The sequence below is a fragment of the Neomonachus schauinslandi genome, chromosome 6 (genome assembly GCF_002201575.2).
Source record: "Neomonachus schauinslandi chromosome 6, ASM220157v2, whole genome shotgun sequence".
NCBI classification, from domain to species: domain Eukaryota; kingdom Metazoa; phylum Chordata; class Mammalia; order Carnivora; family Phocidae; genus Neomonachus; species Neomonachus schauinslandi.
Window position 1 is genome coordinate 63,311,081 of NC_058408.1, and position 26,799 is coordinate 63,337,879.

The 26,799-nt window shown below is 41.4% G+C and overlaps 1 protein-coding gene across 2 annotated transcripts in view; it reads left to right on the plus strand.

The window, feature by feature from the left end:
- Positions 1–26,799, plus strand: part of DESI2 (desumoylating isopeptidase 2) — a 46,425-nt gene that overhangs the window by 15,814 nt on the left and 3,812 nt on the right. For both annotated transcript variants that reach the window (XM_021682834.2, XM_021682835.2), the window contains exons 2-4: positions 14,970–15,042; positions 17,578–17,671; positions 19,728–19,869. In XM_021682834.2, the coding sequence (XP_021538509.1) occupies positions 14,970–15,042; positions 17,578–17,671; positions 19,728–19,869 (309 nt within the window). The remainder of the gene's footprint in view (positions 1–14,969; positions 15,043–17,577; positions 17,672–19,727; positions 19,870–26,799) is intronic.

Sequence of the window (26,799 nt, forward strand, 5' to 3'; positions counted from 1 at the left end):
ATTTACTATATATACACACATATTTCTGTTTAAACACTATGTTGTGATTGATTGTTTACATTCTTAATGAGTTCCTCATGGACAAGGACTGTGAGTTAATCATCCTTGTAACCCCGGCGCCTAGCAGTCCCTGACACGTAAGAGGCTTGCCCACATTATACTGAATCAAAGTTGTCTGACTTGCTTTATAGCTTTGCTGTAAGTAAACATTTTAAATGAGATTTAAACTGAGGTGCAATTCACGGGACCCTTCCTTTTTTTTTTTAATTTTAATTTTTTATTTATTTGACAGACACAGTGAGAGAGGGGACACAAGCAGGGGGAGTGGGAGAGGGAGAAGCAGGCTTCCCTGCTGAGCAGGGAGCCCTATGCGGGGCTCGATCCCAGAACCCTGAGATCATGACCCGAGCCAAAGGCAGACGCTTAATGACTGAGCCACCCAGGTGCCCCTCAGGGGACCCTTGTAGAACGGTGGTTCTCAATTTTATCCTGGACCAACTCAGAAATACATTTTACATAATACCATTATACACACATATAACAGAAACCAAATGTTCAGGAAACAGCCTTGCTCTGGATCATGTCCTCTGCTGAGTTCTACCCCATTATATTTCATTAATAATGCTGGTGCAACCCACCAAAATGATTTTGGGTCCTCTAATGGGTTGCAACCTACAGTTTAAAAGACACCTCTCAAGAACGCAAGCTCCATGAAAACAGGAACTTCATCGTGTTTGCTTCTATGTTGCTAGTGCTTGGCACATAGTAGGTGTTCAATAAATATTGCTTGAGTGAGTAAAAGAGTGGAGATGCTCTTTTCCATGGGCCACAATTAAAAAGATAAAGGGAAAGCTTTACAAATTCCTTGCTGCGATGCTTCAACTCATCAAGCATTTGAGTGCTCTGCTAGGTATAATACAATGCCCTAGGCAGCACGGAGGATCCAGTATTCAAGAAAGCTCAGTCTCAGGCCTGGTCCAGTTTAGAGCCCAGTCCAGGGGGATAGTTAAGTACAGGTGGGCCATACAAGAAGTTTTAAGATTTTACCGAAGTATCTGACACCAGCCATAGGCACAACCAAAGCCAACGCCAGATAGGGAAGATTTGCCAAGAACTTGGTTTTCTGGTACAGATGTGGTATCAGGACCAAGTACCCAGCCCATAGATTTCTCATCACTAGAAGAGTCAAACTGTAGGTTCTGTAAAATAGGTTTAGTCTTACATATAGTCAAGGGGCATTTAGTTGCCCAGTGATTGGACTTTTAAAAATCTATTCTCCTTTAAATAACTTAACAGTTCACAGTGATCCTGTGCCTAGCTTGTGGGGGGTCCTAAAATTAGGTCCTCTGAGAAGCATGATGATTTATTTTTAAAATTGGAGGAGGAAACTAGCTTCATAAGAAATGCAGAGCACCACATTTTCCTTGGTTTTAGGTTATCCCGTACATGCATAGGTATGTATACTCACACTCCTGAGTCCAGGACAGTGCTTAGGACTTTTTAAATCTCAAAGTACAGTCCTTAGAAAGGCCATCTTTGGGCCAACCTTAAAATTTATCATCAAAACTGGGACTTGAGAATAAAAGAGTGAACACATGTGAACTGGGACTGACCTAGGCAACTGGGAATTACCCTAAGGAACTTTAGTGCACGTGTATGTTACATTGTTTCAAAAAGAATAAACTTGACAGAACATGTACAAAACTTGAAACACTACTGACTAAAAAAATACTGACAAATCTCTTCTAATCGGGAGAGATTACTTCCAGAGATGGCGGCTTAATACCCAGCGTTATCAACAATTTATAGATATATGGTATAATGAAAATGTTTTTGTAATATACAGGGTTTTTCCCCCTAAGACCTAGAAAGTGAGTGATGTGCTTATTTTAGATACTATTCTCTGGTAATGAAAAGATTGGACATTTTCTTAGAAATAGTAATGGAATAGGATCTCTGTGTGGTATGCCATCTTTCTTACAGCATAACGCAAATTAACAGATAGCCCCTGATGTGTTTGGTTTCATCTGGAAAAGATACTAGACTATCTCCGCTCAATCAGTGTGTTTTTATTGACTCTGCTTTACGATTAGCCTTATGCTAAGCCTCTATAGATGGCATTTTAATATGATTTACTATGAAATAGCATTTGCTGTAGGATTATCTGGAACTCAACCCAGTGGTATCAAAAAGACCTCCTGAGCTAGTTCAACAGTGTGAATAGTGAGGACAGTTTTCCATGAGTCCGCACCCTAGTAATTACCCCACAGTCTCCACTACTCACAGTTTATTTTTAATTTTTAACTCCATAATTGAAATGACTTCTCTTTTCCCTAAGCACCTTTTTATGGGAAGTAAGTAAAACACTTGCTTTAATCCGCATGAACACTGGTTCTAGGATTTTTAGGGGAAACAGTCACACTTTATATTGAAATCATTTTAAGGAAGTCAGGCCCAGGACCTAAGTGGTTATATTAAATGTTTTAAGTTCCAGACCAGAGAGATCGCATTTATTGTCATTGCTGCTTTCAAACAGGAAACATAAAATTTTATTAAGTTGATAAGGCAAATCACTGACTGACATGAAGTTTAATGAAAGTTCTCTATCAGAAATAATGTAACATTTTAATATATGACTATAATATGCCACAGTGAAGTCACTTCTGTAAACAGTGCTTTAAAGTAATAAATGGGGGGCGTGGCTCAGTCGTTAAGCGTCTGCCTCCGGCTCAGGTCGTGATCCTAGCCCCGCATTGCGCTCCCTGCTCCGCGGGAAGCCTGCTTCTGCCTCTCCCACTCCCCCTGCTTGTGTTCCCTCTCTCGCTGTGTCTCTCTGTCAAATAAATAAATAAAATCTTAAAAAATAATAATAATAAATGGAAATACCAAGGTCAGTTTTTTGCATTAAGGCAAGATCGAGTTCAAAAGTAACTAGTTTATGCATTTGTTGCCTTCCCACATATTTTAAGATGATAATTTTTCTATGAAGTGTTTCCTTTTACCTTATATTAATACTTAAAGTGCTTTGAAAAGCCTTGTAAACTTGAGCGGCGGGGGTTGGTGTCAGAAGAGGTAGGCGTGGGTTAGTGGTCCGTCCCTGGCCCTAGTCTGTTTACTTAGGAAGTGAGGGCCTTAAGGTCCCAGTGCCAAAGTGAGCTCTCCAGCTTCGTGCTCTTGCTTGAGTATCTAAACGTCCTGTGAAACCACAGCCTCACTTACAGAGACCTTTTACTCAAATGGTGCTTCTCAAGAATATAAATAATTGCTTGCAGGAGTCTTAAAGTAGAATCCAATTAATTCTGCCATTGTTTGCCATTCAGTTTAATGAGTCACTGCTCTTGATAATTTGACATCAACTCCCAAAGATTCTTGAAAATTGTGAGAATTAACAGAGAGCTAGAACTAATCTGCTTATTTACATGTGCATTCCCACTATGTAAAACAAGAGTATTAGGGAAGGATCATGTGGTCAGTATGTGTATGTGTTTGCTACCAACAACACTTAGGCTTACCACAGGCCGGACAGTCTTCTAAGTCTGTACACATAGTCAGTTAGTTCTTACACTCATCCCCTGGGGTAGATGCTGTGTCTCATCCCCATTTTATAAAGAAGGACGGAAAAGAGAGCATCTTTCCCCAGGTCGTGCAACTGGCAAATAGCAAGGCCAGGATTTGAATCAAGGCATTCTGGCTCCAGGATCTAAATTGGAATCAAACACTTTTTGAGACTGATTGGGTACCTTAAACAGGTTATGTGTATGTATAGGAAGAAACCAAGGCAAGAGCTCCAGTCTCCTGACACTCAGCCCACTGTCTTTTCCACTGTAGTTCAGATGCTTCAACTCGTGTGAGCTGTCATAACTTGGACCGACCTTTTTTTATCGGAGCCATGATCTCTGAAGGAAAGTTGAATATAACAGAAGCCACGTCCTTGCAAAGGAAAGTTGAATATAACAGAAGCCACGTCCTTGCGATCTAACCCAGAACGGAGGAACACGGTGGGCCTTCCTTTTAGACGCTGAGGGAAAGAGAGCCTTCGAGTCAGCGGACAAATGATATCCTCAGTGTAGATGATTTAGTGGGTGGTTGCTGTGGCGACGTTGTGGTGACTCTGCTCTCGTGTGGTGGTTTGAGAGAGACGATCTTGTGGTAGCGCCTGGCAGGCTTATTGTTTTCCTTTGGTACGTTAGGAAGGGCTTGAGAAGAATCGAACAGTAAATTAACTTTCAAATGCAGACATCTGATTTCTCATGGAATCTGCTGAGGGACTGTCTTTCTCAGCACTGGGTAGACTGGGATATCTAGGCACCTTTAGGGGACCTGCCCCTGAGGTTCTGTGTCCTTTCTCTGTCACACAGCCTGGCCTCTGATGGCAGGCCCCGGTGTCATGCCATAGAAATCTGGGAGCCACGGTTCTCGAACAGCCCCGAGTGTTAGCCGTCCTCTTACACTTGCACCAAGCTCTAGGAATAGAAGCGGGCTTCTCCAGGTCCAGCGAAAGGCTTTGGGATAAGACCGCTCTGCATTATCCATTTTTCCCAAGTATGTCATTGTAGACTTTGGCATCTGCTACTATTTAGACAACAAAATCAGTGAAAGACGTATCCAGCCACAATTCACAGAAGTCTCGCTAACATCCGATCGTATCTAATTCCGCAGCTTGTTCTGTTTGTTTGTTTTCCATGCATGCGTGTTCTTGGCTGGGATTTCATGTTGCATATTTATATTTTTTCTTTTAGAAGATGTCAGTGTTTTATGGTGTTGTGCAAAAGCAGGAATTTCCACATAGGTTTGAGAAGCTCTGTGGAGCTTCGTAGGGAGATTTTCACCGGAGAGACGCCATTCTATGTGAAATGTGCCGACGGTAGTAAATACTTTTTTAAAGTAAAGACGAAGGATGGAAACCACGTTGGAGAAGCACTGAGAAACACAACCAGTGCTTTCAAAAATCTTGAGAGGATAGCTGTTAAATCACTGTGAGGGAAGTTTGACAACTGAAATATTCAGTAAAAGGCTCCATTGCCGCATAGGTTTTTGTTTTTTTGTTTTTTTGTTTACAGTTACCTTACTGAATCCCCACTTAAAACAGGCACCATCCGTATTGTCTGCAAAGCCTGGGGCAGGACTTTGAGGCCCAAGGACTCACCAAGGCCCGCTGACCTTGAACTAAACGCCTGGCTTCCACCAGCCGCTTGGCCAGTTTTTGAAGATCGAGCCTTTTAGGCATGTGCTCTAATAATAGAGCACGGAAGCCCAGACAGGAGCAGAAACGCTTGGAGGGCATCTCGCTCCACGACAGCTTCTCCCTGGAAGGCTTTACCGGCTTTTCTTCCGAATTCATTCAGAAAAAAAATCACACCAAAGGAAAAAACATCGAATCTACTTCATAACGTAAATTCTAAAAATTTTGGCAGCAACGTGCTGCTGTTGATATGTTCATTCTGGTAGCTGACCAGAATACATCTATTTGGAGTTGGTTTTTTTCTGTTCTCAATGTGTTATTTGTGTATAGCCTGGTTTCTACATGTTTTTGAAGGCAGCTGTCTGGAATTAGGAATGAAGTCTGTAATTTGAGAAGTAACCTATTTAAAGGTTTTTGACTGGAGATAAGAGTTCAGGAACTAATTGCACCATCTTCTGTGTTATTAGAAAATGTTTTCGGGTCGCTAGTATATTTTTAACTGTTTTTTGGGGGTTTTTTTGGTCAAAAGTCCCACATTTATTATCTGTATATTTTCTTTCACTCATAGAAGAGTTTATATTAGACCATTTATTAGATTAAGAATAGGGAAATGGAAACCTTTTTCTTCATGAATTTCTTGGTTTTCATTTTGCTAACAGAGGGAAAACTTTCCTATAATGACATATTTCCTTTTTTTTCAAAGGAGCTAAGTATGTATTGTATTTAAAGGAAAATTTATCCCTGGGGGGCACATGTTATTTATAGAACAGTTTGTGTTTAAGTTTGCCAACTATAAAATGATAGGCTCTTCTGCCATTTGCATCAAGCTAGTACATCCTTTATTCCTACCATTTTTAAAACGGGTTTTTAATTCACATACCATACAGTTCACCCTTTGTGTACAATTCAGTGGACTTTAGTGTATTCACTGAGTTCTACAACTGTCATCACGGACCATATTAGAAATTTGTCTTCACCCTAAAAAGAAACCACATCCCATTAGCAATCACTTCCATTTCCCTGCAAACCTACCAGTTGTAGGTAACCACTAATATACTATTTTTTAAATTTACCTATTCTAGGTATTTCATGTAAACGAAATCATACAGTAGGTGGTCTTTTCTGGCCTAGCATAATGTTTTCAAGGGCCATTCATGCCATTGCATGCATCAGTACTCCATTCCTTTTTATTGAGAAATAATATCACATTGTATAGATAGACCAGACCCTGTTCATTCATCAGTTGGTGGACATTTAGATTGTCCCCATTTGTTGGCTATTAGAAGTAATACTGCTAGGAATGTTTTATTGTTTTCAGATGCAGAGTTATATTCTTTTGTTAAATATATCCCTAAATACTTTTTTGATGTAACTGTAGATGGAATTTTCTTAATTTCATCTCTGTATTGTTAATTGCTAATAAGAGATGCAGTTGATGTTTGTGTATTCATCTTGTACCCTGTAATCTTGCTGAACTTGTCTAATAGTTCTTTAGTGGACTTATCATTTTCTATATGCAAGAATACATCATCTGCAGATAGAGGTAATTTTACTTCTTCTTTTCCAATCTGGGTGTCTTTTATTTCTTTTTCTTCTCTAATTGCCCTGGCTGGAAATTCCAGTACAGTATCTTGGAAGTGGCAAGCGCAGACATCGTTGTTTTGTTCCTGATCTGAAAGGGAAAGAAGGCCTTATGTCTTTCACCATTAAGTATGACATTAGCTGTGGGTTTTCATAGGTGCCTTTTATCAGACTGGGGAAGTTCCCTTATATTCCTAGTTTGTTGAGTGTTTTTATCAGGAAAGAGTGTTGGATTTTATCAAGTGCTTATCTGCATCTAATGAGATGATCATGTGGATCTTGTCCTTTATTCTGTTGGTATGGTATATTATATTAATTGATTTTTTTAATATTAAACCCATCTGCCATTCCTGGAATAGATCTCACTTGTTTATGGTGTATAGTCAGTCCTTTTTATATGTTGCTGGATTCAATTTGCTAGTATTTTGTTGAGGATTTTTGAGTAGTTTTCTGTAGCTTTCTTGTGATGTTTGTCTGGTTTTGGTGTCAAGTTAATTCTGGCCTCATAGAATGAATTGGGAAATATTCCCTTGAGTAGTTTGTGAAGAATTGGTACTGATTATTGTTTAAATATTTGGTGGAGGGGCGCCTGGGTGGCTCAGTCAGTTAAGCATCTGACTCTTAATTCCAGCTCAAGTCATGATCTCAGGGTTGTGGAATCTAGCCCCGCGTTGGGCTCTGCACTTGGTGGGGAGTCTGCTTCTCTCTCTCTCTCTCCCTCCCTCCCGATCCCTCCCTCTTCTACCCCCTCCCCCTCTGCCTCTCCTCCCACTCACGCACGGGCTCTCTCTCTCTCCTTCTAAAATAAATAATATTTTAAAAATAAGTAAATGTTTGGTGGAATTCACCAAAACCATCTGGTCATAGTCTTCTATTTGTGGGTAGTTTAAATTACCAATCTATTCTCTTTTCTTTCATTCTCATTTATTATAGATCAATTCAGATTTTTTTATTTCTTCTTGAGTCAGTTCTGGTAGTTTGTGTCTTTTCAGGAATTTGTTCATTCCATCTGTTATCAGTTTATTGGTATATGATTGTTCATAGCATTCCTTATAATCCTTTAATTTCTGTAAGGTCCGTAAAGCTGTGTCTTCATAGATTTCTAACTAGTAAATAGTTACCCTAATCTCACAAAGAAGTTAACTCTAAATTTGGGGGCTTTCTAGGGATGGAATATACAAAGAAACATGAAAATAAAAGAACTATTGAGTCCCTCGTTGTTACTGCCAGCAGTGAGTAAGTAGCACCACCATTAATTCCCGCCTGGCACAGAATATTAAGACAGAGACTTTGGGGGGTGGGGAATGATGTTAGGAGGGGGGCTTCTGCTGTTTAATATGACCCAAAGGAATATCTCTGGGTTAAGACAGCCTTTTTTTAGCAACTTCTAGGCTTCCTAAAACCTTGAACAAAAACACCTGACCAGATTGTCCAACTTTGCGTCCAAGAGTGGAAGTGGATGCTGACACTTGCAAAGCTGTCAAGCATTCGTTTTTCACTGTAGTGCGTCAGCACTTCATGAGAAATCTTGTATCGATCAGGTCTCATTATAGTGCATTCCAAAGGACCAGCCAAATTTTTGGATAGTACTTTTCTCTCTCATTTTTAAGTTTCTCTAATTTTAAAGATTTTCCAACTCAAAAAATGTGTCACAACATACCCTTTTCTTTTTTAGAATGTAAAGTCTTGAATACAGGGAAGTTTAAGACTCTAAAGTAGTAGAGTACATACCCGGGCAACTTAAAGGAGTTCTAAGCATGGGAGAGATTATTTTCATTTGTGGAAGAGCAGAAAATAAAAGATTTCTGAGTTCAAGATCCCCACTCTGAAGTGCATTCCCGTAGTCACCCTGGCCAAAAATCATTTTTAGTTTCATGAAAACCTTTCTGTCTCTTAATAAAACATTTAGATTCCCATTATAGAAATTTATTATAAAAGCACTTTTGGAAAACTATTTAGTGTTCAACTAAAAGATAAATTGTTAAAGTTAAGTGATATTAGACATTAAATGGAGATAAATGCTCAGTTTTCTAAGAGTTTAAAACCTTTTGATTATTGCAGACAAGCCATTTTGGATATATGTCTTTTTGGAAAATATTCTATATTTTGGAAGAGAAGCTCACACTATAAAAAGAGAAAAGGTCACCTTTAAAGTAGAGCTGTCTGCATCCAGAACAAAAGCCTGTCGGTGCTGTTGTTAAGGAAGTCAGCAGTATACAGACCAAATTATTGGTTGCAAACAGTATAAACAATGGAATTTTTCAAATGGAAAAGGCAGTTTAAGTCGAAGAGAAGTTGGCTGCCAAGGAAACCACTGACTGGAAAAGACTAGCAAAATTTTTATGCAGACTAGCATGATCACCTTGTGGTATTTTCTACTCTCTTCCTCTGAAAAGGGAGAGAAAATAGGAGGATAGCAAGAAACATGGAAAAGCATCCTCTTCTGTTGTAAGGAGGCGAGGACTAGATCATTCTCTTCGGTTCCCCCTAACTTTTTATTTTCAAAATGTTTATGACTTAAAAAAAAAAAAACACAGCTTGAAAGAAGAGTACAATCTGTATACTCTTCACCTAGATTCACCAGTTTTTAACTGTATTTGCTTTCTCATACCCTCTCCTGCGCGTACATATTCACATTCACACCCATACAGAAAATAAGTCACAAACGTTACAGCATTTCATCTCTAAATACTTCAACATGTTATTTCCTGATAAGACATTCTCTACCTAACCACAGTACTGTTATCACACCCAAGAAATTTTCCATTGATTAATATTTCCCCTAATAATGTCTTAGGGAGAGGGGGATTTAAGCTAAGATACAGTGTTCCTTCATTGCATTTAATTGTCATAATTTTTTCATCTTCTTTAAAGAATAGCCACTCTTCTTTTGACTTTTATGTCACTATTTCTTAAAAGACCAGGTTACTTTTCTTACAAAAAGCCCCACAGTCCAGACTTACTGATTTTTTTTCTTATGGTTATATTCTGTTAAACACATCTGACAAGAAAACTAACAAAGGAAATGTTGTGGCCTATTTTATCACATCGGGAGGCACATAACATCGGTTTGTCCAGCTATCAATGATACTCTGTTTAATCACCCACATAGGTGATATTCACAATATTTTTTTTCATATTTTCAAAGGTATCTTTTTCCTTACAATTTAGAGAAATGTGGGGTTCAATACTTTGAGACCATGTGAACATGAACATGGTTCTCCTTTTTCTCTAAGATCAGGAACAAAACCAGGATGCCCACTCTCACCACTTTTACTCAACATCATTTTGGGATTCCTGGTCGTAGTGATTAGGCAAGAAGAAGAAATAAAAGGCATACAGATTGGAGACGAAGAAGCAAAACTGTCACTATTTGTGGATGATATGATACCATATATGGAAAACTCCACCAAGTAACTGTTAGAATTCAGTCCGGTTGCAGGATACAAAATTAATATATAAAAATCAGTTGTGTTTCTATACACTAATAAAGTATCAGAAAGAAAAATCAAGAAAACATCCCATTTACAATTGCATCAAAAAGAATAAAATACCCAGGCATAAATTTCACCAAAGAGGTGAAAGACCTATACACTGAAAGCTATAATGCATTCGTGAAAAAAATTAGAGAAATAGAAAGCAAGATTTTGTCCTCAAGGACTGAAAGAAATAATAACATTAAGATGTCCCTACTACACAAAGCGATCTACAGATTCAGTGCAATCCATATTAAAATTCCAATGACATTGTCCACAGAACTAGAAATAATTCTAAAATTTGTATGAAACCACAAAGACCCTGAATAGCCAAACCAATCTTGAGAAAGAAGAACAAAGCCAGAGATATCACTCTCCCTGATTTCAAACTATACTACAAAGCTGTAGTAATCAAACAGTATGGTCCTGGCATAACAACAGACACATACATCATTAGAACAGAATAGAGCCCACAGAAATAAATCCATGTATTTTTGGTCAATTGATTTACAACAGAGGAGGCAAGAATAGAGATAGGGAAAGGACAGTCTCTTTAACAAATGGTATTGGGAAAACTGGACAGCTACATGCAAAAGAATGAAACACTATTTTATACCATATACAAAATCAACCCAAAATGGATTAAAGGCTTGAATGTAAGACCTAAAATTACGAAACTCCTCAAAACATAGGAGGTGATAAGCTCCTTGATACTGGTCTTAGCAGTGGTTTTTTGGATCTGACTCCAAAGGCAAGGGCAACAGAAGCGAAAATAAACAAATGGAACTGCATCAAACTAAAAAGCTTCTGCACAGTAAAGGAAACTATCAACAACATGAAAAGGCAACCTACTGAATGGGAGAAAATATATGTAAAGAACTAACACAACTCAGTAGCAAAAAACAATATGATTTAAAAATGGGCAGATGATTTGAATAGATGTTTTTCCAGAGAAGACATACAGGTACATGAAAACATGCTCAGTATCACTGATCATCGGGGAAAGGCAAATCAAAACTACTATGAGATGTCACCTTATACCTGTCGAATGGCTGTTAATCAAAAAGGCAAATAACAGGATGTGGGGAAAAGGGAGCCCTCTTGCACTATTGGTAGGAATGTAAATTAGTGCCGCCACCATGGAAAACAGTATGTAGATTCCTCAATAAATTAAAAAGAGAACAACCTTGTAAGCCAGAAATTCCACTACTGGTTATCTATCAAAGGAAAATGAAAACACTAATCCAAAAAGTTGTATGCATTCCTGTGTTCATTGCAGATTTATTGACAATAATTGAGGTAATGGAAACAACCTAACTGTCCATCTGTGGATGAATGGCTAAAGAAAATTTGATTGATTGATTTATAGATAACTCAGGCATAGGAGTAGTAGTATGTAAATACTACTCAGCCATGAAAAAGAATGAAGTCTTACTGTTTGCAGTAACATGGACGGACCTCGAGTGTAATATGATAAATGAAATAAGGCAGACAGAAAGACAGATACTGCATGACCTCACTTATGTGTGAAATCTAAAAAAAAAAACAAAACCCAGACTCATAGATACAGAGAATAGAGTGGTGGTTGCCAGAGGGGAGGGTGGTTGGCAGTAGGAAGGCAGAATGGGTGAAGAGAATAGAAGAAGAAGTACATACTTCCAAGTTATAAAATAAATAAGTCATTGGGATATATTGTACCGTGCGGGAAATATGGTGAGTAGCATAGAATTAACATTGTAAGGTGATAGATGGGAACTAGACTTATTATGGTGACCATTTCACAATGTATGTGAATATCAAATCACTGTATTCTACACCTGGAACTAATATAACATTGTATGTCAATTACACCTCAATAAATACAAATTTTGTTCAGATTTTTCAGGTAAAAGTGAAAGTATCCCTTTCTACTGTTCCACTCCCTCCCCTGCTATATCTGCGCCCCTTTCCCAAACTGTTAACAGTTCAATCTGTAGCCTTAAAACTTTCTTTTGCTGTAGTTGATGGCAGTTTTGTTGTATTTTTCCATATTTAGCACCAAATATACACAAAGGGCATATTTATTTCTTTATTTTGCAAATATGCAAACGAATCGTACTTGGTGTTTTACCTTATATGTCTTAGGTATCTTTTTATGTCCATATGTATCGAGTTATACATAGCTACTCTTTTAGTAGCTGGATGATAGTTCATAATACAGATTTACCGTAATTTATTTAACCATTCCATTACTGATATTTGTGTTGTTTCTAGGTTTTCAGTATTATAGACAACTGCAATTAATATCCCAGAATATGTCTTTGCATATGTTTATGAATTTCTGTAGAATAGATTCCCAAGAGGTATAATGGTTATTTAACTGTTATTGATTCACACTTCAGTGGGAGCTTCCTCATACCCTTACCAACACCAGCAATATTTAGCAATATTTTTTATATTTGCCAATCTGATGGATTAAAAAAAGACTGGTAGCTTACTGTTTTCATTAGTATTTTTCTGTTTACTAATGAAAATGTTAGTTCATGTTTGTTAACCACTAATTTCTTCTATGATTGCTCACTTGTCTATGGGGGTTATTTTTTTTTTAAGATTTTTATTTATTTGAGAGAGAGACCGAGATAGCAAGAGAGAGCACACAAGTGGGGAGGAGAGGGAGAAGCAGGCTCCCCAGTGAGCAGGGAGCCCAAAGTGGGGCTCGATCCCAGGACCCCGGGATCATGACCTGAGCCGAAGGCAGATGCTTAACCCACTGAGCCACCCAGGCGTCCCTATGGGGGTTATTTTAATGGAGCTTTTGTATAAGGTATCCCTTGCTGTCTGAATTTTTGCTACCTAAACTGTGGAATTAAGTAGATTGGATAAAGTCTTGAGAAATCCCTTTTTGTATGTACCCTCACTGCTGCATCCAAAATCAAATCAATCCAGATAAAAACATTCCTAACTTGCCGTCCAAATTCAGGCTGTCCAAAATCAGGAACCAAATGGAGTCTGGTAGAGAGCAAGATGTATTGTCATTCTAATCTTTTCTTCCCTGTGTCTTGTTTATCTTTTGATGTTGTTCATGTGGTTTTACACAATAAAAAATTGGAAGTGTTTGTTGAGTATCTGTGGTTTTCCTGTAGAAATTCTAGGTTTTGCTTTACTTAGGTCATCTTTTCCCATCTAAGAAATTTTTTTTTTTTTTTGGTCTATTTTATTTTCTTCTCTATGATGATACTTAGACACACCAGAATTTTTAGATACATGAAATATATTTTTATGCATGAGTTTTGTCACCACATTTTTAATAGTTTATCCTTTATCTTTAATCATAAACACCACCTTTATCATACACCAGATTCTTACACATGCAAGGATCTGTTCTAAAGCAGTACCATCCTGTGAATGAGTATATTAATATCTAGATGAGAAAGTTCCTTGTTCTTTTTCAAATATTTCTTGTTTATTATTGCTTAATTTTTCTTCCAGGTACATTTTAGGACAAAATAAATTGACATTTACCATTTATGCTTCCTCCAGCAATATATGCGAACATGCACTTCCTGATGTCTGGAAGAAACTGGCTAGGGGTCTGGAACTAAGGCTATAAGACTTGAATAAACCCAGAAAAATTAAAGACAAATTATCTATCCTCTAACCTAGAAGAAACTTAATGGGTCTATTTATATCTATTTTTCCTCCACCTTAAGCCTTCCCTTTCACTCTCTGGTGAGCTCCCTGAGGACTGGGATATTGTACTCTTTTTCAAAAACGTTTGGAAAAGACATATAGATGGCATGTATGTCCTAATTCAGCTCAAAGTTTGATGACGATAATACAGGAACAAATCATACGAGGCACAAAGGCTACCACAATCTTCTTACCATTGACATGCAGTTAACATTCCCAGAAAAGGTAGTATCCTGCCTAAGTGTTTGTTTAATGAGCTGTTGACTCATTTACTACTTTCTTCTAGGTAAACCCTCTCCAGTCCTCCTTGCACCCCTCCATAGTCACCCCCAGATATTCACATCATGATGCTGGTGTACCCTCTTCGCCCTTCCAGACATTTCTCCCCATTCCCCTCCACTCCACCACACTCCCCACATTTTCTATCTGGGGAAATCTCATTTGTTCCTAAAAACCCAATTCAGATACTACCTTTTCTGGGAATGTTAACTGCATGTCAATGGTAAGAAGATTGTGGTAGCCTTTGTGCCTCGTATGATTTGTTCCTGTATTATCGTCATCAAACTTTGAGCTGAATTAGGACATACATGCCATCTATATGTCTTTTCCAAACGTTTTTGAAAAAGAGTACAATATCCCAGTCCTCAGGGAGCTCACCAGAGAGTGAAAGGGAAGGCTTAAGGTGGAGGAAAAATAGATATAAAAGCATACATTATATGTGATTTTTTTTTTTTTTTAAGTCACAGGAGAGCTTTTAGATCCATTTTTTTCCCCCAACCTGCCCAGGTTTAGATTTTATGGCTTGTGCCCAAGGCTTTACAACTTGAGGCAGTCATTTTGACCCAGGAGGGCATTCCACATGGGACGTCCTACAAGCACAGGTGCAGAGATAGGACCAAATGAGCCACTATTGTTGAGTTTGGGGCCAGAAGGAAAAATACTACAAGATGGAGTTTGAAAGGCCTGAATATTCTGTGAAGGATGTGGGGGCAGTAGTCTCCTATCATGTGGAGTTAAATGCTAAACGGACAGACACTCTGAATCTCTTCTTTTTTTCCTAGTACTGGATGAATGAATACACCTCATCCATCGGAATTGGCGTTTTTCATTCGGGAATTGAAGTATATGGCAGAGGTACGTGTACACACAGTCTAAATAGACTTTCTGAAGATTGTTTTCTTTCAAAGGACTTGCAATTCATATCCATAGTCCTTCCTCTCTTTTCAGCTGCTTCCATCCTTTATTGCAGAAAGTAGGAGAAACATCTTCCCATATTTGTTTACACCATCTTGGGAAAATGCCTGGAGTTGAATGTGTTTGGGGAGAAAGTACTATAGTATATGACCGTACATTCATGTAGTTATCTTTTATTCCAAATACAGGGTCTTAAAAAATACTTGCCTTTTGGGATTGTTTTACCATGATAGTTTTGTGCTAACAGATATTGGAGATCCTAAGAAACATTGCACGTTGAAAACCAGTCATTATGGTTGGAGATGAGTTGGTGCTAGAGTGTCAAACTTGAAATGCCAATTTCCTGAGGGAATTTCAGTATTAAATTTTTTTTATAGACTTGCAAGTGTATCATTACAAAGTTTAAAAATATCACTGAGCAAATCCCGCCCTTGATTACATCTGACTTTTTGCTCAGGAGTGATGGCCTTTGTCATTAACTCAGCCGTTTTATTCTTCGTGGCCCTTTATTATAAATATGACAGGAGCCACTCAAACCAAGCAGCTTTGTTTTCAGCAGCTTTTTCCATGGTTCTCATTCCCACCGTGGGTGCAGGATAATTTCCTCCAGATCAAACTGTAAGCAGTAATGGTCTGCATAACACAGACCACATTGCCAGTTCCAGCAGGGTTGTAGGAACGTATTATTTTGCATCATAAACTCACCCTGTAGCAGAAATGTCTTTTATTTGCCTCAGGCAGTCTTTGTACAAGACCTCTAAGAACATGTGATTGCAGTCTACCCAGAGTAACCTGTGGAGGCTACAGACCAGCTTTCGCGAATACGAGGAGAAGGCTCATTTCCTGTGTGTCAGGGTGGCGTTTATACTGTCCCCTCCTGACGTTCCACATTAGCTGCTTCTGGCTGCAGCGTAGCATAGAAAATGTTCGCTATAAAGATCCGCCACGTAAGCACCGTCTTAGTGGAAAGGTTACATCTACCAAATAACCCCCCAAAGCAAGGAGGCTCCTGCCGAAAGAGTTAGTGGTCAGAGTGTTGCTGCGGGTGGTATCATCGTCTGTGGGTTTGCTCCCTTGTTTGATTCGGCTTTTGCCAAAGTTGTGTGTGTTCCTTTTTAACTGAATTTCTGTGGTGTGTTACAGTCTTTTAAGTGCCATGCAGTTCTGAGCCACATGATCATGCTGCTGTGACGTAGAGAAGGACATGGAGGCATGTGGCAGTTTCTCCATGTTGCAAACGAAGAAGCCCAAGCTCAGTTCTGCTGACAGTCCTACTACTAATTAATTGAACGAGGACTTGAACCCAAGTGTTCTTACCTACTAGCCCAGTATTCTTTCACCTGTCTAATCATTGCTCCCCTCCATAAAATGATTTAGGAATAATTAGAAACATGGTCTGAACATGTTCACAGAAGCTTAGCCAAGCTAAGGTCAATATCTTGCAGAAAGTGAATGACACTTCTTGAATAAATGAATAAATGGCTCGACAACTTTTCTTGCTGGAATTGAGGAAGTAAAAAATGAAAACATTATCTTTCCATATCTAACCTGACTATCTACAATGTTTTATAAAATCCTATCATTAAGATAATTTTTACTGTTTCAAAATTGAATGCCAGACGCTTTATTTCTTATCCACGTCCTTGCTTTTTCTCTGGAAGGTCTGGATCAAAAGTAAACTTGGTATCTGCCTTATTCTTTGACCTTTCATGATTATATTTAATAAATTTTAAGCAATGAGATTAACTTAAACATTTGTAATTTTGAAAATAAGTCCACCACAATTTGCCACTTCAGTATCTCCTCCCAGGAATTTTAGTTCCTTCCTTATCTGAGAGCATCTCTGCTTCTGTTCTGGATGAGAGTTGAGATCTCGTGAGCCTGTAGCACAAGTCGTCCTCTCCTGGCTCAGAGATTTGCTGTGGAGAGTGTGTGTGAGTAGGTGTATGTGTTAATTTGGCAGCTTAATTTTTCTTGAATGAGGGGAATGGAATTCAGTTTTTCAGGCTTGCTAATGTTTCACTCTTATTCAAAGATAAACCAAGAGTCTTCAACCCAGGAGCCGTGCAAAATCATTGTTATTAGACAGTTTTTCCAGTGAAGTGTAAGTTTAACATTTGATCACTTTAATTTAGAAAAAGACAAAACACAGCATGGACCACCCACTTAGTTTGGCACGATCGCTAGGCAGAGAGACCTCATTCACCTGTGAGTGTTAGTCACTCTGCTCTCGCCAGCGTACACGAAATAAATGGACAAGTCAGGATCACCTTTGAGTGTCTTACGTTATTGGTTTCAGGCCTTTTGTATCAACTGTTGTGTACGAGTAACAGCTGAATGAGATGTTTGTGAAAGTATTGATAACCTGGAAAATACTTAGATGGTATCATTATTATCCTCATCATTTATTAAAACTAATTCAGCATTCTGGTTTTGTGTGATAAATACTAAAAATCATGAGTTTTCTCTTTTCAGAATTTGCTTATGGTGGCCATCCTTACCCCTTTTCTGGAATATTTGAAATTTCCCCAGGAAATGCTTCTGAACTAGGAGAAACATTTAAATTTAAGTAAGTAGGGAGGACAATTTTTATTACACTGTCTTAGGTGCCAAAGCTTGTTTTCAGGCATATAGAATTCATCCTGTAGATGAAAATCTAGGAAGTTAAAATGTTTCTTTAACGTTTTAGTTGCTGACACTTTCTTTAAAATCGAATCTATCTGAAGTTTGTATAAAGATGGGAATCAGCCAGATGAAGTGCCTGAAGTAACTAGTCTGTTACTTTTATTCAGGACCCACGTAAGTTACCTTGTGTACTTTGAAACTGTTCGTACCTTGGTGTAACTTGGGTTCTGCTTTAGAAGACTTTTGTATTTATATGTAGTAATGCATCCCCTGGACGTCCCACGCGGCGGGGGACGGAAGATGGTTTTCTTGTGGCCTCCCCAAGACTGTTACAAATGTCTTCATTTTTCGGGTGGTAGCTACCCTGGTGGTAAGCAGAGCATACAGGGCTGTTGACTCTGCGTACACCTGAAATTAATGTGACATTGGGTGTCCACTCAAAGTTAAAAATTTTTTAAATAAAATACATGAAGAGAAAAAAAAATGGTTGGGAGGATTTTTTTTTTTTTTTTTTTTTTTGAGAGAGAGTGCGAGTAGGGCAGGGAGGGGCAGAGGGGGAGAGAGAATCCCAAGCAGGCTCCTCACTCAGTGTGGAGCCCGACACGGGGCTTGATCTCACGACCTGAGCCAAAATCAAGAGTCGGGACACTTAACCAACTGAGCCGCCCAGGTGCCCCGTTCGGTAGGATTTTATTTCTTTAATCTTTTCATTTTCCCAATGAAAGGGACACTGTTTATACATTTGAAATAACTGAACAGTTAGTTAGCTGAGAAACTGTTATTAAGGTGTGTGTATCACATGTTTTGATACACCAAAATACTCTGGAGCCTTATGTGTAGTCAGCAGCACTGAGAATTTGAATGCTTAACAATCAGATTTCTATTTCTTAATTAAGGTTTGTATTTGAAGAGATATTTAGAACCTAAGGTTCAAGGAGTTTTAAAGAAACTTTTGGGCCTATGATTGTTTACTTGCCAAGTAAAAAGTAGTAAAATGAGGTTGTAACCTGAAAATTCAGGATAGGACTACACAGTTTTGGGGTTTTTTTGAAGATTTTATTTATTTGACAGAGAGAGAGAGCACAAGCAGGGGGAGTGGCAGGCAGAGGGAGAAGCAGACTCCCCAGTGAGCAGGGAGCCCGATGCGGGACTCGATCCCAGGACCCTGAGATCATGACCTGAGCCGAAGGCAGACGCTTAACCGACTAAGCCACCCAGGTGCCCCAAGGGCTACACATTTTTATCACTACTAAGTTCATGGTTTTCTTGGCCTATCACTGATTTGCTATAATGCCGTCCTGAGTCTGTTCCTTAGGTTTCCCTTTTAATAGGACTACTAGATAAAAGGGTTTTCTAAGTATTTTCAGTTTTCTTGGATGCCTAACTTGTATCTGACTAAAATTCTGCTTTCTATTGGATAATGTCTATTGCATTTCCAGGGTAGTAGTTGGGGGTCAGGTGGAGGGTGTTTATTTTTTAATTGGGGGGTTTGTTGGTTGGTTAGTTTTATAATCCTGTAAAAAATAAAAAAAAAAATTAGCTGTTTGGTAGTTCATCTCATGGTGGCACAGAAATAGATGACATAAAGACTGTTTTTGGATGAGACTGTGGCCAGCTCTTTGACGGCCAGTATAATGAGCAGGAGTATTTGCAGCACCAGTCTGGTTCTCTAATAACCTGACTGCTTACCCAATGCTTGTAAAAATAATGTATTGCTGCATTTTTAATATACGACACACTGTTTCATAAAGAAAATGACCAGGTTTGCATTTGTATGATTCAGAAATAACGTACCTAGGAGTTTATTGTAGAAAAGTAGAAACTCAACAGAACTTTTAAAAGTATCTCATGTACCTTTTAGTCGTATTGCATTAACTCGGCTTTGTTACGCCAGTCAGAATATTCCTGGAAATAAGCAAGTCTTTGAACATGCTCTTTAGAAATACTTAAAACTCACACAGTCGTGTTTGTTTCTTTCCTCTTTCTTTCTGTTCTTCAAGAGAAGCTGTAGTTTTAGGGAGCACGGACTTCCTGGAGGATGACATCGAGAAGATCGTGGAGGAGCTGGGGAAGGAGTACAAGGGCAACGCCTACCACCTGATGCACAAGAACTGCAATCACTTCTCCTCAGCCCTGTCGGAGGTGAGTCCGTTTTCTCCTCGGCCCTTCAGGCAGAGAACACCCGGAGCGTCGTCGCTGGCCGCTCTTGTCAGCCGCTTTACCAACCCCTCGCGTCGGGGAACGTGCGGTGCTCTGTGTCCAGTATGAATGAGCATGGGCTCCGACCGTGACCTCGATCACCACGTGGCCATGGGTGGAGTGCGCACAGATAATCCTCTCCTCCGGTTCCAATTCGTCTTATTACAGCCTGGAACTTGCTGCCTCTCAGCCACCAGATTCTTCTTTCTCTGTTTTAGTTACCAGTGTGAATTTTTTTCCTGGCCCTTAAAATTATTAATAAGTCGTTCCTTTCACTGCTCTGGAAATTTCGTTCTGCCAACTCACACACAGGCACTTACTTGCCTTCCCCGTTCTTGACTCCCAAGCAGGAGACCAGGGCTAGATCAGAATCGGAAGGCCTAAACACAGAAAATGGAGGGAAGAAATCACAAGATTGAAATAAGGTCGAGAGAATTAACTAGCACTCGGCGGCTGGAGGCAGGGGCGGCATCAGGCCCACAGGACTTGGACAGCAGGCAGGACAGACGGAGCCGCCGCCTCGGTGGCCTGTCCGCCTCGGTGGCCTGTGCACGAGTGCCTGGCTCGCTGGCCCTCTCCCCGGCCCGCAGTGGGGGCACCACGCTTCTTGGATATGTCCCACACCCGCAGCACGGAGGGCTCGTGATTCACATCATCTGCACCCCACTGCGGCACCCAGAGTCAGCATCTTGATGTTCATGTGAGCCCTGACGATTCGTCCGGCCGTGACTCCAGTCTTGTAGACGCGCTGATACCGTAGAGCTGACCTGCTTGCCTCTCAGGAACAAGAGAAGGTGGTTCAGGTCCTTCTGGACCGCACGTGTAGGGAATACATCCAGGGATCCATAGGGATCCATAGAATGTTAAAATCAACATAGATAGTAGCTGGCACCCAGTCCAGTCGCCTCATTTGACAGACGAGGTGGCTGTCGCCCATCCAGAGTATGTAGGGGCAGCCGGGCCACCATCCCTTGTGACAGGGGAAGCTACCTACACAGTTAGGAATGGTCGATCCAGCCCGGAAGACCCAGCGCACTGGATCCCCTGGCTGTTTCACCTGGGCTGCAGGCATGAGGGGGACGAAGTGTAGCCCAGGTGATACCTGAGGTCTGTCCTCTCCTCTAGGCAGGAAGAGAAAAGAAAAGCCCCCCAAGTTCCCAAAGTTGAGTTTTGGGGCAGCCAAAAATGCTAAACCTTTGTGTTGCTCTCTCCAAGTGGGAGGGAATATGATTAAAAAGTTTCCAGGCCCGAGCCAAGTAAGCACGGGAGCAGGGGGGATACCACACTAATGCTTGAGCTGCCGCTGAGGCATCCCCGCCCCATCCCAGCTGGAATCTCGCCGGACGGCTGCAACCTCTGTCATGGCTAAGTTTATTGCTGGGACAGTGTGAGTAATTTTGCAATGAGGAAAGAATTGTATTTTGTGATTATTGCATCTATAGATGTAGGATAGGAATTGGCATAAAACGTTCTGTGCATGTAATTTTATAGAGGATACAGGGACTGTCTCACTCGGGGAATGCTGCAAAGCGAAAGGGTTAGTGGGACACAACTTCCTTGCTTTTTGCCGCCATAGAGTGGATGGAGTTTAAGTCTTCGATAATGAAATGAGAATGTGTCTCCACAGCTGAGATTTTTACTATGATTTTTGCGTATTACGGCCTCTGGGAAAAGGGAGACAACATACAAAGAGAGACCATTTCCAGGTGGACTTCAGAGTGTTAAAAAGCAGTTTTTAGATACTAATGAGCTCCTGTAAAATCAGATGTCTGACCCATCAAGGCTGCTGATTTTCCAGCCCGATGTGCATATTTTGTATTGGGTTTTAAAAAAACGTTTAGGGAAACCTTGCATGTTGCTTGAACTTAGAAACATGGCTCCCTGGCCATGCAGCATCTCGACTTTACTCCTGCCGAAGAAAAGCCCTGGCCTTTTTTTTGAAATCCTGAATTCACAACCCTAATTGCCATGGCTTGACTTATAGGCTGAAACCCGGCGCTGTCTACTACCCTCCCTGCAGACTGAAAGGTAGAGGCTCAGGGAACAGGGCTTCTCCTCGGGGACCATTGCAGGTCAGGACACCGTCTGCGGAGCCCTATGCTATGAAAGCCTTACGGACGTTGACCGACCCGTCTGGCTTACTTGCAGGTGCCCACCAGAAAGGGCTTTTCCCCGCCGGGACAGGCTGTGTTGAGCTGCTCATCAGCTCGTATTTCTAATACAGGGACTGATTGAATCCCTAACCAGTGATTCTTGCCAAAACTGCAAGTGGGGAGAAAGCACATCACCAGGACTGTGAACCCCCGCCCACTTCCCGCTGCACGCTCCTTAGCAGGGCCGTGCGGTTACCAAGTGCAGTTGTCCGCAGACGCGGGGCGGCTTCTCTAGGCTGCTCTCTATGTAAGTGGTCAGGGTAGAGGGAGGGAGTCGCTGTATAAACCCATTTTGAAGTTTTCTGAAAACTCCGGATCTTATCCTGACGAATCCCTAACATGATGCGCCTGTCTAGTTCAGTTACATAAAAATATTTCCAGCAAGAACTCTGTCCCTCTTGTGTACATCCTTTCCAGACCAAAAAAGGGCTGGATGAGAGCAGGGGATAATTTTTAAAGTGTAAAGTTAGGATTGCTAAACGGCACACGCTGATTTTGTAACGACGATAAACAGAAACCCCAAACCCTGGCAGCTAGAGAGGAGAGAGGAAGGGGGAGGCCTTGATAACCTTTGTTTTTCAACACTGCACCTCTCCTTGTCCTAAAGAAAAATGTTGCATTCTGCCTTTCTGAGCTGCTGCAACTTGGAGTTCAGCCAGCTGTTGCCCTGTTCCTACACTTTCCACACACGACACCGCACACGTCTTCCACGCTCGCAAGGCCGGTAACCTGGTGTCGCAGACAAACAACTGTTTGGATCTGACCGTCTCTAGGCAGACCCTCTGAAACCAAGATTCAGCCAGTTTTTCAGGCTAGATTAGAAACCCTCGGGCAGAAGCCCTGTCTTCTCATCCATTTGGGCAGCTCAAACACAAGAGCACAGGCCGGGGGGCTTCTCAGCAACAGACCTTTATTTCTCACCATTCTGGAGGCTGGGAAGTCCAAGATCAAGGTGAGGTCGACTGGTGAGGTCTGCTTCCTGGGTCACAGGGTGCTGCTTGCCCTGGCCTTGGGTGGCAGGAAGGGCGAGGGGGCGCTCAGATCCCTGGTTAGCACACGAATCCTGTTCACGAGGGCTCGGCCCTCATGACCTGACCGCCTCCCAGAGGCCCCCCTTCCACAGACCATCATGTTGCAGGTTAAGATTGCAGCATACCAACTTTGATGGGACAAAAATCTTCGGTCTAGAGCAAGCCCACAGTGCTCACTCCCAGAGAGAAAGCGCATTGGGTGGGGGCCTTTTAACCTGGACTGCCTGACCTGGGTACCCTGCTTGGGGTGCCCTAACATCGTAAACTGACTTTTTAGGGGTACCCGTGTGCCCTCTGGGGTTTTACTTCTTGTGTGTGTACCCTGACTGTCAAGACATTGCCTCAGCCCTAAAAACCTGTCAGGCCGACTTCAGGGTGCTGGCCAGAGTTTGGCTGATCCTGAATGATGCCTCAGGCCAGGTAAAGAAGGTTCATACCAAAACTGAAGGTGGACGCCACCCAGCTTTCTAAAATAAACCTTGATGTTTAGTGGGATTTGTTTTAACTGGCTAAGGCCAGTTATACCCTTTAGGTATAACCGAAATCAATACTTGAGGTTGGTCTCACCCTCCTGCATGGGGCCCTTTGATAATATTTGCTGTAACAAGAGCTTGGCCAAGTTTGGGGGCTGCGGGGTACTGTGTTAAAAAAAAGAGTTAAAACAGGCCAGAGCCTGCTGTCCTTATAAAGCCCTGCTTATCCGAGGCGGGATTGGGGCTTTGGATGGCATCTGAGAACTTGATTTTCAGAATGGAGGAGTGGCTCACTGTGCCTCACTGATTTGTACAAACAGTGTGATTTCTGTGAAACACCTGCTTAGATTCTGGGGAATCTAACAGCTTGGTACCTGCTAAGGAGGGGGTGCCTGCCTGCATAACCAGGCCCCAGTAAAACTTCAGATGCTGGGTATCTAGTGAACGTCCCTAGTGGACATTTCACATGTGTTGCCCCCACTCCTTCACGGGGTCATTAAGTGTATCCTGTGTGATTGCACTGGGAGAGACGCTTTGAAAGCTTGTGCTTGGTTTCCTCTGGACTTTGCATCCTCTTGCCTGTCGTGGATCATGGCTGTGAATGCAGCTGTGTACCCAGGCCCGCAGCCCTCTCGGCAAGTCATCATCTAACTGGAGGTGGTCTTGGGGACTGCTCACGCAGCTCAATAGCATTCTCCAAAGGTGATCAAGAGTTGTTGTGTTTTTTTTTTTCTTTTAGTATCATGAATTTCCCCTCCTCCCCAGATTTAAAAATATTCCATATACTTCACAGGAAAAATCAATCTAACTTACACCTGAAGGAACTAGAAAAGAACAAACAATGCCCAAGGTTAGTAGAAGGAAGGCAGTAATAAAGATCAGAGTAGAAATAAATGAAATACAGACTAAAAATACAGCGAAAAGATCAATGAAACTAAGAGCTGGTTCTTTGAAAAGATAAGCAAAATTGACAAACCTTTAGCTTAACTCACCAAGAAAAAAAGAGACAGGGCTCAAATAAATCAAAAATGAAAGAGAAATTACGACGGACACGACAGAAGTAGGAAGGATCATAAGAGAGACACTGTGAGCAGATTAGACAACCAAGAAGAGATGGACAAATTCCTAGAAACATACTATCTTCTGAGGCTGAATTATAAGGAAATAGAAAATCTGACTAGACCGGTTATTTTACTGAGGAGATTGAATCAAAAACCTCCCAGCAAACAAAAGTCCAAGACCAGACAGCTTGACTGGTGAATTCTACCAAACATTCAAGGATTTAATACCTAATCTCAAACTTTTCCCAAAAAAGAAAGAGGAGAGAACACTTCAAAACTCATTCTACAAGGCCAGCATCACCCCAATACCAAAACCAGACTAGGACACCACAAAAAAGGAAAATCACAGGCCAACATCCCTGATGAACAGAGATGCAGAAATCCTCAACAAAACATTAGCAAACCAAATTCAAACTACATTAAGAGGATTCTACACCGGGATCAAGTGGGACTTTACCCAGTGATGCAACGGTGGTTCTACATTTGCAAATCAGTCAGTGCGATACACCACATTAACAAAATGAAAAGTAAAAGTCGTATGATTATTTCAGTAGATGCAGAAAACCATTTGACAAAATTCAGCATCCACTTATGATAAAACTCAGTGAAGTGGGTAGAGAGGGAACGTACCTCACCGTAATAAAGGCCGAAGGTGACAGGCCCACAGCTCACATCATACTCGGTGCAGAAAGATCAGGAGCAGGATGCCACCCTGCCGTCACCCACAGCGCTGTAACCAGTCACCCTGTGCATACGTCTCTTCGTACCCAGCCAGTGTGTGTCAGGGGTGGATTTCTACAAGGGGAATCACTGGTTGAAGCCTAAATGCAAAAGTAATTCTGCTACATAAACCACTACCCCCGTAAGAAATATGTTTTCCATCATGACACAGTATGTACATACACGTACGTGTAATGCGTTAAAACAAGTGTCACAGCTAGCCCTCCTATCTATAATCTAGTTCATTCTGAAAATTCGGGTCACAATCTGAATCACTCACGAATGGGTCTGGACTCGAAGTTTCGAGACATTGGCTTGGCGGAGGACCAGCACGCTTCCGAGAGGGCCGGGCCGGGGGTTTGTTTATAAGCTGGGGAACTGGTCACAGACTGGACTCCACCACTGAGAACTCAGCCCACGGGGGTGGCCGTGTCCCAGCGCAAGTCCCTCTACCAAAACAGGAGGCTGGCGCGGACAGTACTGCGTTTTCAGCTGATCAGGGCCACACCACCGGGGGTTGGGAGGAAGGTAGCTTATTGAGCACAACCAGGACTTGGGAAGTAGGTTGAAGGAAGTGAGTAGTCAGCAGTGGCTGTATGCTGACCTCTGTGCTCCTCGCCACCCCTTCTGTGCTTAACCTGCAAATATGCAGTTCCCCCCCACCACATGTCAGGTGTAAAATACAACATAATACTTGTTGGCCTGGGTTTCTTTGGGGAGAGAGATGGGAGTGGTATTGTGTAAGGTCATGGCTCGGCTTTCCCCCAGATCAAGTTCACGGACACATTTCTCAAATTTTTTTTTTTTTTAAAGATTTTATTTGAGCACAAGTGGAGGGGCAGAGGGAGAGGGAGAAGCAGGCTCACTTCCCACTAAGCAGGGAGCCCGATACGGGGCTCGATCCCAGGACCCCGAGATCATGACCTGAGCTGAAGGCAGACGCTTCACCGACTGAGCCACCCAGGCGCCCTCAATATTTTTAAGTACTCTCTACCTCTAGTGCTGCCCGGCCAGGTGATCAAGTTTGGTCAAAACATGCCATCTCCCCTCAAGTGAGACCACTTGCCCTGTGGTTAAGACAGAGACATCGTATTTAAAGGAAATGTAACCTTTGTCAGGTAAGGCTAACCCTTTAGAGAGAAAAATTTCCTTGCTTCATTACAGGTACCAGTTTATTTACATTTTCACTAATTTGGGGGCATAAGATACCTTGACACCTTTTTCAAGTCATCAACTAAGATAAGATGCCCTGATCCTAATCTGTGTCATGACTGGAGGCAAAACCACCAAGGGGACAGGGGAGCATGGGTCCAGGAAGCCCAGTGTTGTCTACAGACAGGCAAGAGGGTTAAGAAGGAGTAAACTTCGTTGTGGAAGGCCTGATTCTTACTATCTGAGATAGACGGGGCCGTGGCTTGTGACTTCGGAGTCCTAA